Below are 16,095 nucleotides of genomic sequence, written 5' to 3'. Positions count from 1 at the left end.
TTCCCCCTAGGCCTTTACAATTTATGCATGGTATGTATGTATGTATGTTTGGTTTTTTTTATAATAATGGGTTTTTAACTGTTTTTAGTATTGGATTATTGTTATATGCTGTTTCATGTTGCTGTTAGCCGCCCCAAGTCTCTGGAGAGAGGCGGCATACAAATCTAATAAATAAATAAATAAATAAATAGGTAGGTAGGTAGGTAGGTAGGTAGGTAAGCAAGCAAGCAAGTAAATAAATAAACATACATACATACATACATACATACATACATACATACATATATATATGACAGTCTTGGTATGTTCGGGTTTTTTCCCGTGTAGGATTTGGAAATTTCTGGCGACGTTTCGATGAGGTCCCACTCATCATCTTCAGGCTGGTGTTTCTGTCCTTGTTCTAAGGCGAACACTGCGAGACCTAAGCTGCCTTCCTTCTATAAATACTGGTGGTTGGGTGTGGTTTGATGGCTCAGCAATACCCAACCACCAGTATTTGATATTTGATGGCTCAAACCACACCCAACCACCAGTATTTATAGAAGGAAGGCAGCTTAGGTCTCGCAGTGTTCGCCTTAGAACAAGGACAGAAACACCAGCCTGAAGATGATGAGTGGGACCTCATCGAAACGTCGCCAGAAATTTCCAAATCCTACACGGGAAGAAACCCGAACATACCAAGACCGTCATACCTGTACCCGTGAAAATCTACGAAAACACACACACACACACACACACACACACATATATATATACCTCACCCTGAATATAATAAAAATATTGCCCTATTGATAAATGGTATGATTTATGTGAGGGCTCTTTATACCAAAAAGGATTGAATTTTGTCTTTCATTTATTTTTAGATAAAGTTTGTCTAAACTTAGAGTGAATGGTTTCATAAGGAACACTATGTTTTGTAATATTACCTTAGTGGTAAGTCAATTTTGGTGTGTGGTAGCCGCTGAATGGAACGTGAGACTTTTCTTGCAAAGTCAAACAAATAAAATTCTGTAGAGATTCTCATCCAGGTCATGGTTTTCCCAGACCTGCTTTTTCAAGAACCAATGGGACTTTCATGGTTTGTTTTTCTTTTGAAGATATTTCACTTCTCATCCAAGAAGCCCCTAAGTATAATCTTTGAAAAATCCTACAGGAACAGTTCCCTACCAAACCTATGGTCATTAGCCATGGTCATCCCCATCTTCAGAAAGGGAGATCCCAGTCTAGTAGAAAACTAAAGACCAGTCTCTCTATGCTGTGTCACATACAAAGTCATGGAATCAATCATAAACCAATCCATTACCCTTCACCTAGAAACTAACAATCTACTTTCCAGCAAGCAATTCGGTTTCAGGGGGAAAAATTCCTGCAATCTACAACTATTTTTATTTATTTATTTTGTCCAATACACAATGAGGGTTTTAGTGGGTATATATCTATATACACATAGTAAAATACATGATGAAGGTTATAGAGGAGATACTCATAGTAAAATATATCTAAGAAATAATAGAAAAGAAGGTATAGTAATAGAACATATCAATGAAAGAATAGAAGATGATATATAGGAATAGAAGAAAGGTATAGGAGAAATAGGAGAGCAATAGGACAGGGGACGGAAGGCACTCTAGTGCACTTGTACTTGCCCCTTACTGACCTCTTAGGAATCTGGATAGGTCAACCGTAGATAATCTAAGGGTAAAATGTTGGGGGCTTGGGGATGACACTATGGAGTCTGGTAATGAGTTCCACGCTTCGACAACTCGGTTACTGAAGTCATATTTTTTACAGTCATGTTTGGAGCGGTTAATATTAAGTTTAAATCTGTTGTGTGCTCTTGTGTTGTTGTAGTTTAAGGTGAAGTAGTCGCCGACTACTACACTACAAAAAAATATGGACCTCAAAACTTGACCAGGACAAAGCAATAAATGTAATTTATACAGACTTCTGTAAAGCCTTTGACTAAGTGGTTCATGATAAACGGTTTCTGAAACTGAAAATCTACAACATCTTTGGACATGACTGGATAACCATGTTCCTGTCAAACAAACAAGTGGTCAAAATAGGAAGCATTCTATCTAATTCCATTCCTGTTAACAGTAACTGAAGGCAGCGTACTAGGACCAACACTCTTTATACTCTAAATGACCTTTGTGATCACATTACAAGTGATTGTGTTCTCTTCACCGATGATGTAAAACTCTTCAACACCATTGACTACACTGCTACCTTCTAAAAAGACCTTGAATTTGTTAGAATGGTCAAACATCTGACAACTCCAGATCTAAACCAACAAATGCTCTGTCCTGCACATTGGCAAAAAGAATCAGAATACCAAATACAAGCTGAATAAAGAAGACATTGCAGACAACCAACACTCTGTCAAAGATCTTTGAATAACTCATATCAAATGACCTAAGTGCCAAAGCCCACTGCAACAACATCGCCAAAAAGACTTCAAGAGTTGTTAATGGGTCCAAAGATGGGCTACAAGAATTGTGGAAAGTCTTAAGCATAAAACGTATCAGGAAAGACTTTATGAACTCCATCTGTATAGTCTGGAGGACAGAAGAAAAAGGGGGACATGATCGAAACATTTAAATATGTTAAAGGGTTAAATAAGGTTCAGGAGGGAAGTGTTTTTAATAGGAAAGTGAACATAAGAACAAGGGGACACAATCTGAAGTTAGTTGGGGGAAAGATCAAAAGCAACGTGAGAAAATATTATTTCACTGAAAGAGTAGTAGAACCTTGGAACAAACTTCCAGCAGACATGGTTGGTAAATCGACAGTAACTGAATTTAAACATGCCTGGGATAAACATATATCCATCCTAAGATAAAATACAGGGCAGACTAGATGGACCATGAGGTCTTTTTCTGCCGTCAATCTTCTATGTTTCGTCTATGTTTCTATGTTAACCTAATCTTACATAGCTTCTTCTCCAGTAATATCATACTACTAACCAGAGCATACAAAACATTTGCCAGACCAATCCTTGAATATAGCTCATCTGTCTGGAAGCTGCATATTGGACATAAATACATTAGAATGTGTCCAAATATACTTTACTAGAAGAGCTATTTACTCCTCTACTCACAACAGAATACCCTATGCAAGCAGACTTTAAATCCTGGACTTATAAAGCTTAGAACTACAGTGATACCTTGTCTTACAAACTTAATTGGTTCTGGGACGAGGTTCTTAAGGTGAAAAGTTTGTAAGACGAAACAATGTTTCCCATAGGAATCAATGGAAAAGTGATTAATGCGTGCAAGCCCAAAATTCACCCCTTTTGCCAGCCGAAACGCCCATTTTTGCACTGCTGGGATTCCCATGAGGCTCCCCTCCATGGGAAACCCCACCTCTGGACTTCTGTGTTTTTGCAATGCTGCAGGGGAATCCCAGTAGGGGAATTCCAGCATCGCAAAAACGAGCGCTTCGCTGGCAATAGAAGTCCGGAGGTGGGGTTTCCCAGTGAAGGGAGCATCAGTGAAATCGCAGCATCACAAAAAAACCGAAGTCCTCGAAACCCCACCTCTGGACCTCTGTGTTTTTGTGATGCTGCAATTTCACTGAGGCTCCCCTCGCTGGGAAACCCCACCTCCGGACTTCCGTTGCCAGTGAAGCGCCCGTTTTTGCGCTGCTGGGATTCCCCTGCTGGGATTCCTCTGCAGCATCACAAAAACACGGAAGTCTGGAGATGGGGTTTCCCATGGAGGGGAGCCTCAGGTGAATCCCAGCAGCACAAAAACGGGTGCTTTGCTGGCAACAGAAGTCCGGAGGCGGGGCATCCCAGAGGCGGCAGTGGGTTTGTAAGGTGAAAATAGTTTGTAAGAAGAGGCAAAAAAATCCTAAACCCCGGGTTTGTATCTCGAAAAGTTTGTATGACGAGGCGTTTGTAAGACGAGGTATTACTGTACGTCGCCTTTGGCACAATTTAAGCATAGTTCATAAAATTACCTGTTACAATGTCCTTCCTGTCAACCACTACTTCAGCTTCGACCATAACAATATACTAGCACACAACAGATACAAACTCAAAGTGAACCGTTCCAAACTTGACTGTAGAAAATACGACTTTAGCAACAGAGTGTTAATGCCTGGAAATCACTACCTGACTGTGGTTTCATCACTAAGCCACCAAACCTTTACCCTTAGACTGTCCACTGTTGACCTCAGTGACCTATTCCTAAGCGGTCAGTAAGGGATGTGCATAAGCGCACCAGCGTGCCTGCCGTCCCTGTTCTAATGTTCCCTCTTATCAGTGCCCATCATATGTATATAAACAATGTTATATCTATGTATATTACAATTACATACTTGCCTAAATAAAGAAATAAATAATAAAGCTTCTTCAGCTCTGGTAGGATAATGGGGAATGAGAGGATTTATATTCCTTGCCGATAGCTGGTAAATTATGTCCTTTTAGAGGATCATTGAAGCATTTGAAAGTTTATTTCTGCTCTCAAGGTCACATGAGTATTGCTCTTGGTTCCTGTAGTCATGCCTAGATACTGTGTTTCCCCGAAAATAAGACACTGTCATATATTAATTTTTGCTCCAAAAGTTGTGCTACGTCTTATTTCGGGGGGTGCCTTATATTTCTCAAATAAGACAAATTCACAGGCAGAAAAGCTGACACCCCCAAAGAAAGTGTACCGTACAGTACACTGATTACGGTACGGTACCTGTCAGTATGGCACCCACACACACAAACGACGGCACTTACATGGTACAACAGTATACTCCTGCTATTGCAGCTTCCGGCCACCAGAGGAACTACAGTCTACGCACTGTAGTGGAGACTGTAATGGCGGTGAGACAGCAGCAGACTGTGTCTGCTGTACTGGACGGTACAAAGCGATGGAAGGGGCCAGCAGGGGATGCCACATTATTACGGTACCGCTATGAACAGCTTTGAATGGTACCGTATGTTTTTCCACCGTACCGTATGTAAACTTGACTACGCCTTATTTTCGGGGGGTGCCTTATATTAGCAAATTCTGCAAAACCTCTGACATGCCTTACTTTCGGGGTACGTCTTATTTTCGGGGAAACAGGGTAGTACCAAACTACAGTGGTACCTCGAGATACGAGTTTAATTCGTTCCGGACCTGGGCTCTTAAGTCGAGCAGCTCTTATCTCGAACGACTTTTCCCCATAGGAATTAATGTAAATAATTTTAATTGGTTCCAGCCCTCAAAAAACTCACAAAGTTAGTCTAAATTATGCAGAAAGACATGTTTTTAATGAAGAAATGTACATGTACATATAAATGAATAATGAAGTTTCTTTCACTTAACTTGTAAACTTTCTTAAACTTTTAAATTTACATATGTTCAACTTCTCTGCCACCCAATCCTGTAGGACAGAGGTCCCCAACCCTTTTTGCACCAGGGACCGGCTTTAAGCGATCAAGAGAGGAATGGGTGAATGAATGGACGGAGGGTGGGAAGGAAGGAAGGAAAGAGGGAAGGGACAGGAACAGAGGAAGGAAGCAAGGAAACTTATGAAAGGGGAGAGTAAGAGAGGAATGAGTGAAGGGAGGGAGGGAAGAAGGTGGGAAGGAGAAAGAAAAGAAGAAATAGAGGAATGGAAGGTAAAAGAGAGAAAGAAAAAGAGCAAGAAAGAAAGAAAGAAAGAAAGAAAGGGGGAAGGGACAGGAACAGAGGAAGGAAGCAAGGAAACTTATGAAAGGGGAGAGTAAGAGAGGAATGAGTGAAGGGAGGGAGGGAGGGAAGAAGGTGGGAAGGAGAAAGAAAAGAAGAAATAGAGGAAGGGAAGGTAAAAGAGAGAAAGAAAAAGAGCAAGAAAGAAAGAAAGAAAGAAAGAAAGAAAGAAAGAAAGAAAGAAAGGGGTAAGGGACAGGAACAGAGGAAGGAAGCAAGGAAACTTATGAAAGGGGAGAGTAAGAGAGGAATGAGTGAAGGGAGGGAGGGAAGAAGGTGGGAAGGAGAAAGAAAAGAAGAAATAGAGGAAGGGAAGGTAAAAGAGAGAAAGAAAAAGAGCAAGAAAGAAAGCTGCAAGCACCCCCCCGAGCCCCCCAGGCCGGCTGCAACCTTTTAAAACACGCGCGCCGCTTCGCAGCTGTCTCCTGAAGCCGAACGCGGAAGTTAGCGTTTGGCTTCAGGAGACAGCTCCTTGGCGCTTGTATCTCGAATTTGGGCTTGTAAGTAGAACAAAAATATCTCTCCCCTCCCAGCTCTTATCTCGAGTTGCTCTTAAGTAGAGCAGCTCTTATGTCGGGGTTCCACTGTAGTTTAATGCAGCATCTCTTTTCTTTCCATTATAACAGGACGGGTTTACTCCACTAGCAGTTGCCTTGCAGCAAGGACACAATCAGGCAGTGGCTATTCTTTTGGAGAATGACACTAAGGGGAAAGTGCGACTGCCGGCACTGCATATTGCTGCCAGAAAGGATGACACCAAATCAGCAGCTCTTCTTCTCCAGAATGACCATAATGCTGATGTTCAGTCTAAGGTACGAAAATTACCTCTTTTTCCAGGGTGCGATCAAAAATAGGATGTTTCCAAGGATTTTTTTTTCTCCAATGAACGGGATAAAGGAATGCTTTTTTTCTCTGAGATTGGAACCATTTGCAGCTTTTTGTATTATTCTTAAATTTATTATTTACAGCATATTTATAAAACATCTTATTGTGGATAATAAGCATACAGTACTATAAAAGCTACTAACATGGATGCTGAATCTGATATATCAGAAAACCCTGCCTTTTTTTCTTACAGTTGAAAGAAGATATGGACTTAAAGACACAATTCATTCTTTGGGTTTCTTTTTCTTGTGTTGATTACCTGCTGGCTTTTCGGTGCTTTCTATCTTTGAAAATATAATCCAATTAATACTGTCCTTTAGATTTTGAAATATAAAATTAGATTATTTACTAGGTGTTCTGCCGGCGCCCGTAATTACAGGGTAATTAGTCCAAAAAGACACACACCATACGATAGAAGGAAAACCAAAAGTCTTTATCAACAGAAAAAGCAGAAAAAACTCCCTTTTTAAATGTCAAAGGGATTTTCTGGTACACACAAGGCACAGGTTAAATGCAATCCAATTTCTCACCCAGTAACTGGGAAATTGAGTCCAATTCCAAAGTCCAGAAAGGCCACACACAGTCTTGAACAGGGAAACAGCAAAACCATGATCTTGACAAAACTATGAATCAGATAAACTTCCACAAGGCTAAACCAGCACGCTGCTCTTTTTATCTGTAGCACTAATTACAGCAGCCCCACCCAACCACAGGTGGCCTCACTTATCTCCTGTAATAATCCTTCAGCATCACTCTACGCCTGCGTGGGTCCATCATGCATTCTTGTTCAGAATCCAGGGATAATAAGGATGATTGATCTCCTCCTGGGCTGTCAGCCAAACTCCCCTCTTCCCTGCTACTCACACTTCCTTCGTCAGAGGAGCCTTCGTCGGGAGATTCTATCAGGAGCAAAACAGGCCTGTGGCATGTGGATGTTTCCCCCACATCCACCTCCACATTCTTTGGGGCAGGAGCTGGGCCAGAGCCAGCCACAACACATGGGGGAAAGCAACTGTTTAAAAGTGTTGCTCTTAAGTAGGCTTTGGGTTGTGTAATCCAGTGTTTTTCAACCAGTGTGCCGTGGCACACTAGTGTGCCGCGAGACATGGTCAGGTGTGCCGCGAAGCTCAGAGAGAGAAAGAAAACAAGAGAAAGAGAGAGAAAGAGAGAAAGAAAGAGCAAGAGAGAGAGAAAGAAAGAAAGAGAGAGAGAGAGAAAGAACAAGAGAGAAAGAAAGAGAAAGAAAGAAAGAGAGAGAGAAAGAGAGGGAGGGAAGGTGGGAGAGAGAAAGACATAGAGGGAAGTAGGGAGGGAGAGAGAAAGAGCAAAAAAGAGGAAAGAAGGAAGAGAGAAAGAAAGGGATGGAGAGAGAGAAAAAAAGAGGGAGAGAAAGAGAGAAAGAGAAATAGAGCGAAAGGGAGGAAGAGAGAGAATTTTTTTGTCCAAACTTTTTTAGCCACCCACCACCACCACCACTCAATGTGCCCCATGGTTTTGTAAATGTAAAAAATGTACCGCGGCTCAAAAAAGGTTGAAAATCACTGGTGTAATCCATAGAAATGTGAGATTCCATACACTGACATTATAAATTAATCATACGTATCTGAAGTTTTTCCCCAGTAATAAGATTGTAATTCATTTTAGTGAACAAGTGAGCTTTATGTCATTCTACCAATCTGTAATATCTTTCCTCTTTTTTCCAAAACACGCTTCAACAGATGATGGTGAATAGAACAACTGAGGTACCAAAACCAACAATTTTGTTAACGTATTCTTGCCAGCCCTTTATTGAAAATCATTTCACCCTGCCCTCCCGCCATCGCCATTCCATATAGTTCAGAGTGTCTCACATTTCATTTTTATGTACTCTTGGCAGAAATATATACTGTCTCATCTTTCTTGTTTGGGGGTTTTGTTTTGTTTTTTTGGCTTTGAGAGGCTCAGGGTTTTTATATTTGTTTTTCATTGTAGAATAGGGAAATAAAATAGTAGGCCTGCAGAGGAATTATTAAGTATAGAACAATTGCCTGTGACATGAATTTATTTCTGTAGCAGTGTAAATCCATTCCAAAATATTCATCTGGACAATTGGTTTGGATTGTTTGTTGCTTACAAATGGCATTTTAAATTTTTTGAGATTTTCCCCCCCTCTTCATAATTTATTATGTTTTCAAGTGCTGGGCAATTTAATATACTGGAATCAGTGGAAGTCTGTTCCAATTTAAAAGTATTCCCAGCTCAGCAGAGCTCAAACTCTATTTTCTTGAACAACAATTGGGATGTTGAGTCTGTCATCTGCACCTCTATAACTGCCTGGTTTGGTCCTGCAACTCAACATGACAGAGGATAATTAGATTTCAGAGGATAATTAGAACTACAGAAAAAACAGTTTGCTACCAACCTGCCTTCCATTGAGGACATGTAGACTGCACGAGTCAAAAAGGGGGCTGTGAAAATATTTATAGAAACCTCACATCCTGGACACAAACTGTATCAACTCCTACCCTCCAACCACACTATAGAGCAGTGCACACCAGAACAACTATAGACACAAGAACAGTTTTTCCCTGAACGCCATCACTCAGAGAGGGGCGGCATACAAATCCAAATAATAAATAAATAATAAAATAATAAATAAATTGCCCTAGCATTGTCAAAATATTTACTAAGTCTACACTACTATTAATCTTCTCATTGTTCCCATCACCCATCTCCTTCCACAAATGATTGTATGACTGTAACTTTGTTGTTTGTATCTTACAATTTATATTGACTGGTTCCTGATTTGATTTGATATCTGTACCCAAAGTATCATTAATTGTTGTACCTTATTACTCTTAATTAACTTATCTTTTCTATGTACACTGAGTGCATATGCACCAAGGCAAATTCCTTGCATGTCCAATCACACTTGGCCAATAAAATTCTATTCTATTCTATTCTATTCTATTCTATTTATAGAATCTACCCCCTAATTTCACAGAACTCCTTTCTGTAGACAACTATGGAAATTTGCAATAGAAGATGGCTAGTTAAACATGGACATTTATAATTTATCAACTTTTGGATCCATATTTGGTTAGAAACAAAATATCACGGCATAATTTGATACAGTCCTTGATAGAAAGTATTAAAAAAAATTTTTTTTTTCCAAAAACAGAAAAAATGAGTATTGCATCTGAACTTAGAAAAATGATTAAATAAGGAAATGAGCAAATAAGAAACCGTAACATTTACTTCTTGTACAATTAGAATAGTCCAGAAGTAGGAGTGCGTTTGGGCTTATAGTGTTCAAATTTTAGTAAGTATTGTCTTGTGAAAAAAAAGAAGAACTGGATTTTCTAATTGGGACTCTTATTTTTGCAGAGTGGCTTCACACCTTTGCACATAGCGGCACATTATGGAAATGTTAATGTAGCGACGCTTCTTCTCAACCGAGGAGCTGTTGTAGACTTCACAGCAAGGGTATGTCTTCTCATCTTCTGCACATAGAAATAACAGTGAATTTTCAAGGAAATTTTCATTAAAGATATTGAAAAGAAGAAAACAAGGAAGGAAAGAAGGGAGGAAAGAAAGCAGTAAATCTATTCACATATTTGTTTATTTAAAGGCAATGATTCTTAATCCCCCCTTTCCCTTAGAAATAATTTCATGTTTCATAGTTAGAAAATAGTTAACTGTAATGCATTCATTATATTTTTACAATGTACCACTATAAATGAACAAAAAATATATCTAATAGCTAGAGGTATAACAAGCAGGAAGAGGGAGATTATGATCCTGTGATGTAGAGTGCTGGTGTGAGACCACATTTGGAATACTGTGTTCAGTTCTGGAGACCTCACCTAAAATCAGATACTGACAAAATTGAACGGGTCCAAAGACGGGCTACAAGAATGGTGGAAGGTCTTAAGCATAAAACGTATCAGGAAAGACTTCATGAACTCAATCTGTATAGTCTGGAGGACAGAAGGAAAAGGGAGGACATGATAGAAACATTTAAATATGTTAAAGGGTTAAATAAGGTTCAGGAGGGAAGTGTTTTTAATAGGAAAGTGAACACAAGAACAAGGGGACACAATCTGAAGTTAGTTGGGGGAAAGATCAAAAGCAACATGAGAAAATATTATTTTACTGAAAGAGTAGTAGATCCTTGGAACAAACTTCCAGCAGACGTGGTTGATAAATCCACAGTAACTGAATTTAAACATGCCTGGGATAAACATATATCCATCCTAAGATAAAATGCAGAAAATAGTATAAGGGCAGACTAGATGGATCATGAGGTCTTTTTCTGCCGTCAGTCTTCTATGTTTCTATGTTTCTAATATGGGTAATTCTCAAAGTATGATCACAATTGAGCCCAAATTTATGTTGCTAAGCAAGACAATTGTTAATGAGGTTTGCCCCATTTTACAACATTTCTTGCCACAGTTGTTAAGTGAATTACTGCAGTTAAGTTAGTAACAAAGGTGATTCTGACTTCCTCATTGACAGTGCTTGTCAAAAGATCACAAAGGTCATCACATGACCTCCCAGGGCACTGAAAACCATCATAAATATGAGTCCGTTGCCAAGTGTCCGAATTTTGATCACATGACCACGGGGATGTTGTAATGGTCATGGGAAAATGTCACTCTTTTCAACTCCATTGTAACTTTGACCAGTCACTAAACAAACTGCTGTAAATTAAAGATTACCTATATTAATATAATACCGTGCTTCCCCGAAAATAAGACGTACTCCGAAAGTAAGGTGTAGTCAAGTCGAGCTTCTTGCTGTCCATGGGGGGGGGGGCGCCGACCAGGGGCTGCCAAAAGGCAAGCGGCGAGCTTCTTGCCGTCCAGGGGGGGGGGCAGATGCTGAATGCTTTCCGTCCACAGTGGGGGATTCAGGGCAGGCACAGGCAGCCCCAGGAGAGAAAGAGGGGGAGAAAGGAAAGAGAGAGAAAGGGAGGGAGAGAAAGAGGGAATGAAGGAGGGAGAGAAAGAAATATTGAGAGATAGAAATGATAGAAAGAAAGAGGGAGAGAAAGGAAAGAGAAAAAGGGAGAAACAGAAAGGAAAGAGAGAGAAAAGGAGGGAGAGACAGAGGGAATGAAGGAGGGAGAGAAATAAAGAGGGAGATATAGAAAGGATAGAGAGAAAGAGGGAGGGAGAGAAAGGAAAGAGAGAGAAAGGGAGGGAGAGAACAAGGGAATGAAGGAGGGAGAGAAAGAAAGAAAGAGTGAGAGATAGAAATTATAGAAAGAAAGAGGGAGAGAATAAATAAATGTGAATTTGTCTTATTTGAGAAATATAAGGCACCCCCTGAAAATAAGACACAGCACAACTTTTGGAGCAAAAATTAATATAAGACAATGTCTTATTTTCGGGGGAAATGGGTATGTATATTGCTTCATTTTTAACTAATCTCTATTTAAGTTAAGAATTGCTATGAATTGGGCATTCAAGAAAAAAAATGTATGGTAGGAAAACCAAAAGCTTTATTAATCTATAGCATGCCCACCTCAACATATTTTAACGCACCTGTTTCTTTCTCTCAATCATCGAGATGTTGCTTGTTCCACCCATATCGCTGACAGATGAAGATGAAAGCAGGCTTTCTATTATGAAAGCTTCCGTTAAAATTTTTCAGATACTGATACAAGGGAAAAGACTTTGGGAGAACTTGATAAGACATTGTGGCAAGGGAATGGTCTGATAAGAATCAGTATTGCCCACAACTGGAGAATGAGTAGGGCAGGAGGATAAGAAGGCACTTTCCATAGTGTGTCTGCCTATGGATGGGTATCGGAGGATTACACTTTCAGAGTTGAGAGATTGTCATTGAATCACAACCAGACAATTTAATCTAGTGGTCTCCGAGTTTTCCAAGGTCTTTCCCACATATCATCATGGCTATAACAATTATCTCAAGATAGTAAATAAAATTTGCTTTTTAAACCCATTTTCCCCACATAGATCTTCATATGGATCATGTTACTTCTCTAGGGTCATGTTACTGTCACTTCATAATTTATTTTGTTCTCACTCTACATACAGTGATACCTTGTCTTACAAACTTAATTAGTTCCGGGATGAGGTTCTTAAGGTGAAAAGTTTGTAAGATGAAACAATGTTTCCCATAGGAATCAATGGAAAAGCGATTAATGCGCGCAAGCCCAAAATTCACCCCTTTTGCCAGCCAAAGCGCCCATTTTTGCACTGCTGAGGTTCCCCTCCATAGGAAACCCCACCTTTGGACTTCTGTGTTTTTACGATGCTGCAGGGAAATCCCAGCAGGGGAATCCCAGCATTGCAAAAACAAGTGCTTCGCTGGCAACGGAAGTCTGGAGGTGGGGTTTCCCATGGAGGGGAGCCTCAGGGGAATCCCAGCAGCGCAAAAACAGGTGCTTCGCTGGCAACGGAAGTCCGGAGGCGGGGCATCCCAGCAGTGGCGGGGGGTTTGTAAGGTGAAAATAGTTTGTAAGAAGAGGCAAAAAAATCTTAAATCCCGGGTTTGTATCTCGAAAAGTTTGTATGACGAGGCGTTTGTAAGATGAGGTATCACTGTACAGTGATTGGTTTGTTTTACTTCAGCGCAAGATCTAAATGTGGTTCTCAACCTTTCTAATGCCATGACCCCTTAATACAGTTCCTCATGTTGTGGTGACCCTCAACCATAAGCCTAGCGCCAATTCTCCCAACAGAGTTTTAAGCTGATTGGCAGGAAGGTCAGAGGGACAAACCACGCCTGATTGGATGGATTGTAAAAATATGTTCCAAGGTGCCAGAATAGAAGCTTTAGTTCCTAACACCATGGGCAATTTGTCTTTTCCTCTGGTCTTAGGCAACCCCTGTGAAACAGTTGTTCGACCCCCAAAGGGGTCCCGACCCACAGGTTGAGAACCACCACAACTGAAGCTTATCTAGAATGTTATATTTTGAGGAAAACAATTGAACCCTTCGTTTATCTCTATGAATCATTTCATGATGATCAACTTCACCGCATTAGGACACCAAACTAACTCTTATTTCAGCAATAATAAGCACTTTCTTATTGCAGCAGGTCTTAGAAATTATATTTCTGTGATGACCAAGGCTTTTATGTTTTAACTATTATTGATAAACTGGTTTGTAATTTTTTAAAAGAAAAACAGATACAGTGTTCCCTCGATTTTCGCGGGGGATGCGCCCGCGAAAGTCTAATTTCCGCGAAGTAGAGATGCGGAAGTAAATACACTATTTTTGACTATGAACAGTATCACAAGCCTTCCCTTAACACTTTAAACCCGTAAACTGCAATTTCTCATTCCCTTAGCAACCATTTAGATTATTACTCACCATGTTTATTTATTAAAGTTTATTAAAAAAATATTCATTAAAGGCAGACGAAACTTTGGCGATGACGTATGACATCATCAGGTGGGAAAAACCATGGTAAAGGGGAAAAAACTACAAAGTATTTTTAATTAATATTTTTGAAAAACCGTGATATAGCTGTTTCGCGAAGTTCGAACCCGCGAAAATCGAGGGACCACTGTATTCGCATTTAAAGAACAATACCTCAAATAAATTTAGAAATATTTTAAACAAGCTGGATAAGTATTTATCCACTTACAAATGTGTGCTCATTTCTACTTTGTCTAATTCTTGAAATCATGCAAATAAAACCTTTCTTTTTTAAAAAAAGTAAAAAAACAAGAACAACAATACAGACTTTCAGCTGGAAGTTCCCTACATCCTACCTATTCTTACACACAAATTTTATTTGATTCAGCCGGATTAATTTTGGAGCAGATACAGTATACACAGGATTGTGCTGCTAATTTTGAACATTTTATAACTCACCATCTAACTATTTTATTTATTTGTTATATTAGACACTACTACACTGAGCAGCTATTATTAACTGTCTGATAGTTGTATGCGCTCAACTCAAATATTATTTCCCTGAATATGAATTTCTACATCTTATTAGGATTGGTTTTCTTTATATATTTAAAGTGCTTTTTAATATTTTTTCCTTCTATTTCCTAACATGATGCCAAATCCTTACCTATTATCCGTGAATAGAAAATGAAGCAACGTCTTCAGTCTCTTTAAGATAGTTTAATGCAAATAATTTGTTATGATAATTGGCTTCATTGTTATACTACGGTGTTTATGTATTTAGGTATTTGATATAATATAAATATAGCTATGAAGGTCATTCTGTCTTTCATATTGTTTGTTTGTGTATGTCTGCAGCAAAACTTTTGATGTTTTGATCTTTCAAAATTTTTAATAGAACTGCACTGCTGTAGCAGGAAACCCTATACAGTATCTTCTTAATTGTTAAATTGTGCGCCTTATTCATAATCCATGGCTTATCCAGAAAGAAGTAGATTGTATAGTAAATTGTTTTAACACTATTTTATATTTTTGAATAACACTTGGTTTATTTTAAATTATCTTGTTCTAGTCACACACTGTAATAAAGGAAGAAAATGTTGAATGGCCTCAATTGATCTTGCAAGAAAAGCTAAAAAAGTATTGGTCCCAGTTAGACTTGATGGGAAGATATAAGGAAATCCCAGGGCTAGGGATTAGAACTCTGATTATCAAAAAACATTCTTTTATTCTTCGTTCAGAATGCTTGGATCCAACATTTTTCCTAACCAACCAATCAACCAAGCAGGCAGTGGCAATCACTTCTGCTACATTTATTTATTTTATTTATTTATTAGATTTGTATGCCGCCCCTCTCGGAAGACTCGGGGCGGCTAACAACAATAAAGAAGACAATGTAACAAATCTAATATTAAAAACAATCTAAAAAACCCCAATTTAAGAGACCAATCATACAAACAAGCATACCATGTATAAATTCTATAAGCATAGGGGGAAGGGAAAAATCTCAATTCCCCCATGCCTGACGACAGAGGTGGGTTTTAAGGAGCTTGCGAAAGGCAAGGAGGGTGGGGGCCACTCTGACATCTGGGGGGAGCTGGTTCCAGAGGGTCGGGCCCGCCACAGAGAAAGCTCTTCTCCTAGGTCCCGCCAAATGACATTGTTTAGTCGACGGGACCCGGAGAAGGCCAACTCTGTGGGACCTAACCGGTCGCTGGGATTCGTGCGGCAGAAGGCGGTCCCGGAGATATTCTGGTCCGATGCCATGAAGGGCTTTATAAGTCATAACCAACACTTTGAATTGCTTAGAAAACTACCCAGATCTGTTCATATCATCGCCATGATCTCAGGAATGATACAAACAACTTGAGAGTCTTTTGGCCTTTATTAATCATCTGTTCTTTCTAACGAAATGCTAAACACAACACAACACAAATGTTACGTTTCTAATCCACGTCTCTATCAGTAATATAACAACATTTATGTCGTGTCATGTTTAGATAAACATACGATATACCTAGAGTCAGGTTTTTGATTGAATTGTTTTTAAATGTTGAATGTACTCTGTGATACATCTGTGTTTATATTCTGTGCTGTTTTGTGTCAAAATGCAAAACCATTCCCATTGAACGTCCCCAACCCCATCATGCTTTTGTTTGTTCTTT

The 16,095-nt window shown here is 39.4% G+C and overlaps 1 protein-coding gene across 6 annotated transcripts in view; it reads left to right on the top strand.

The window, feature by feature from the left end:
* ANK2 (ankyrin 2) overlaps positions 1–16,095 on the top strand; it is a 207,659-nt gene that overhangs the window by 61,762 nt on the left and 129,802 nt on the right. For all 6 annotated transcript variants that reach the window (XM_070757868.1, XM_070757865.1, XM_070757867.1 and 3 more), the window contains exons 6-7: positions 6,299–6,484; positions 9,924–10,022. In XM_070757868.1, the coding sequence (XP_070613969.1) occupies positions 6,299–6,484; positions 9,924–10,022 (285 nt within the window). The remainder of the gene's footprint in view (positions 1–6,298; positions 6,485–9,923; positions 10,023–16,095) is intronic.

This window comes from Erythrolamprus reginae, chromosome 7 (genome assembly GCF_031021105.1).
Source record: "Erythrolamprus reginae isolate rEryReg1 chromosome 7, rEryReg1.hap1, whole genome shotgun sequence".
Lineage (NCBI taxonomy): Eukaryota > Metazoa > Chordata > Lepidosauria > Squamata > Dipsadidae > Erythrolamprus > Erythrolamprus reginae.
Note: the sequence above shows the minus strand (reverse complement) of the source record. Positions and strands in the feature narration are given on the sequence as shown.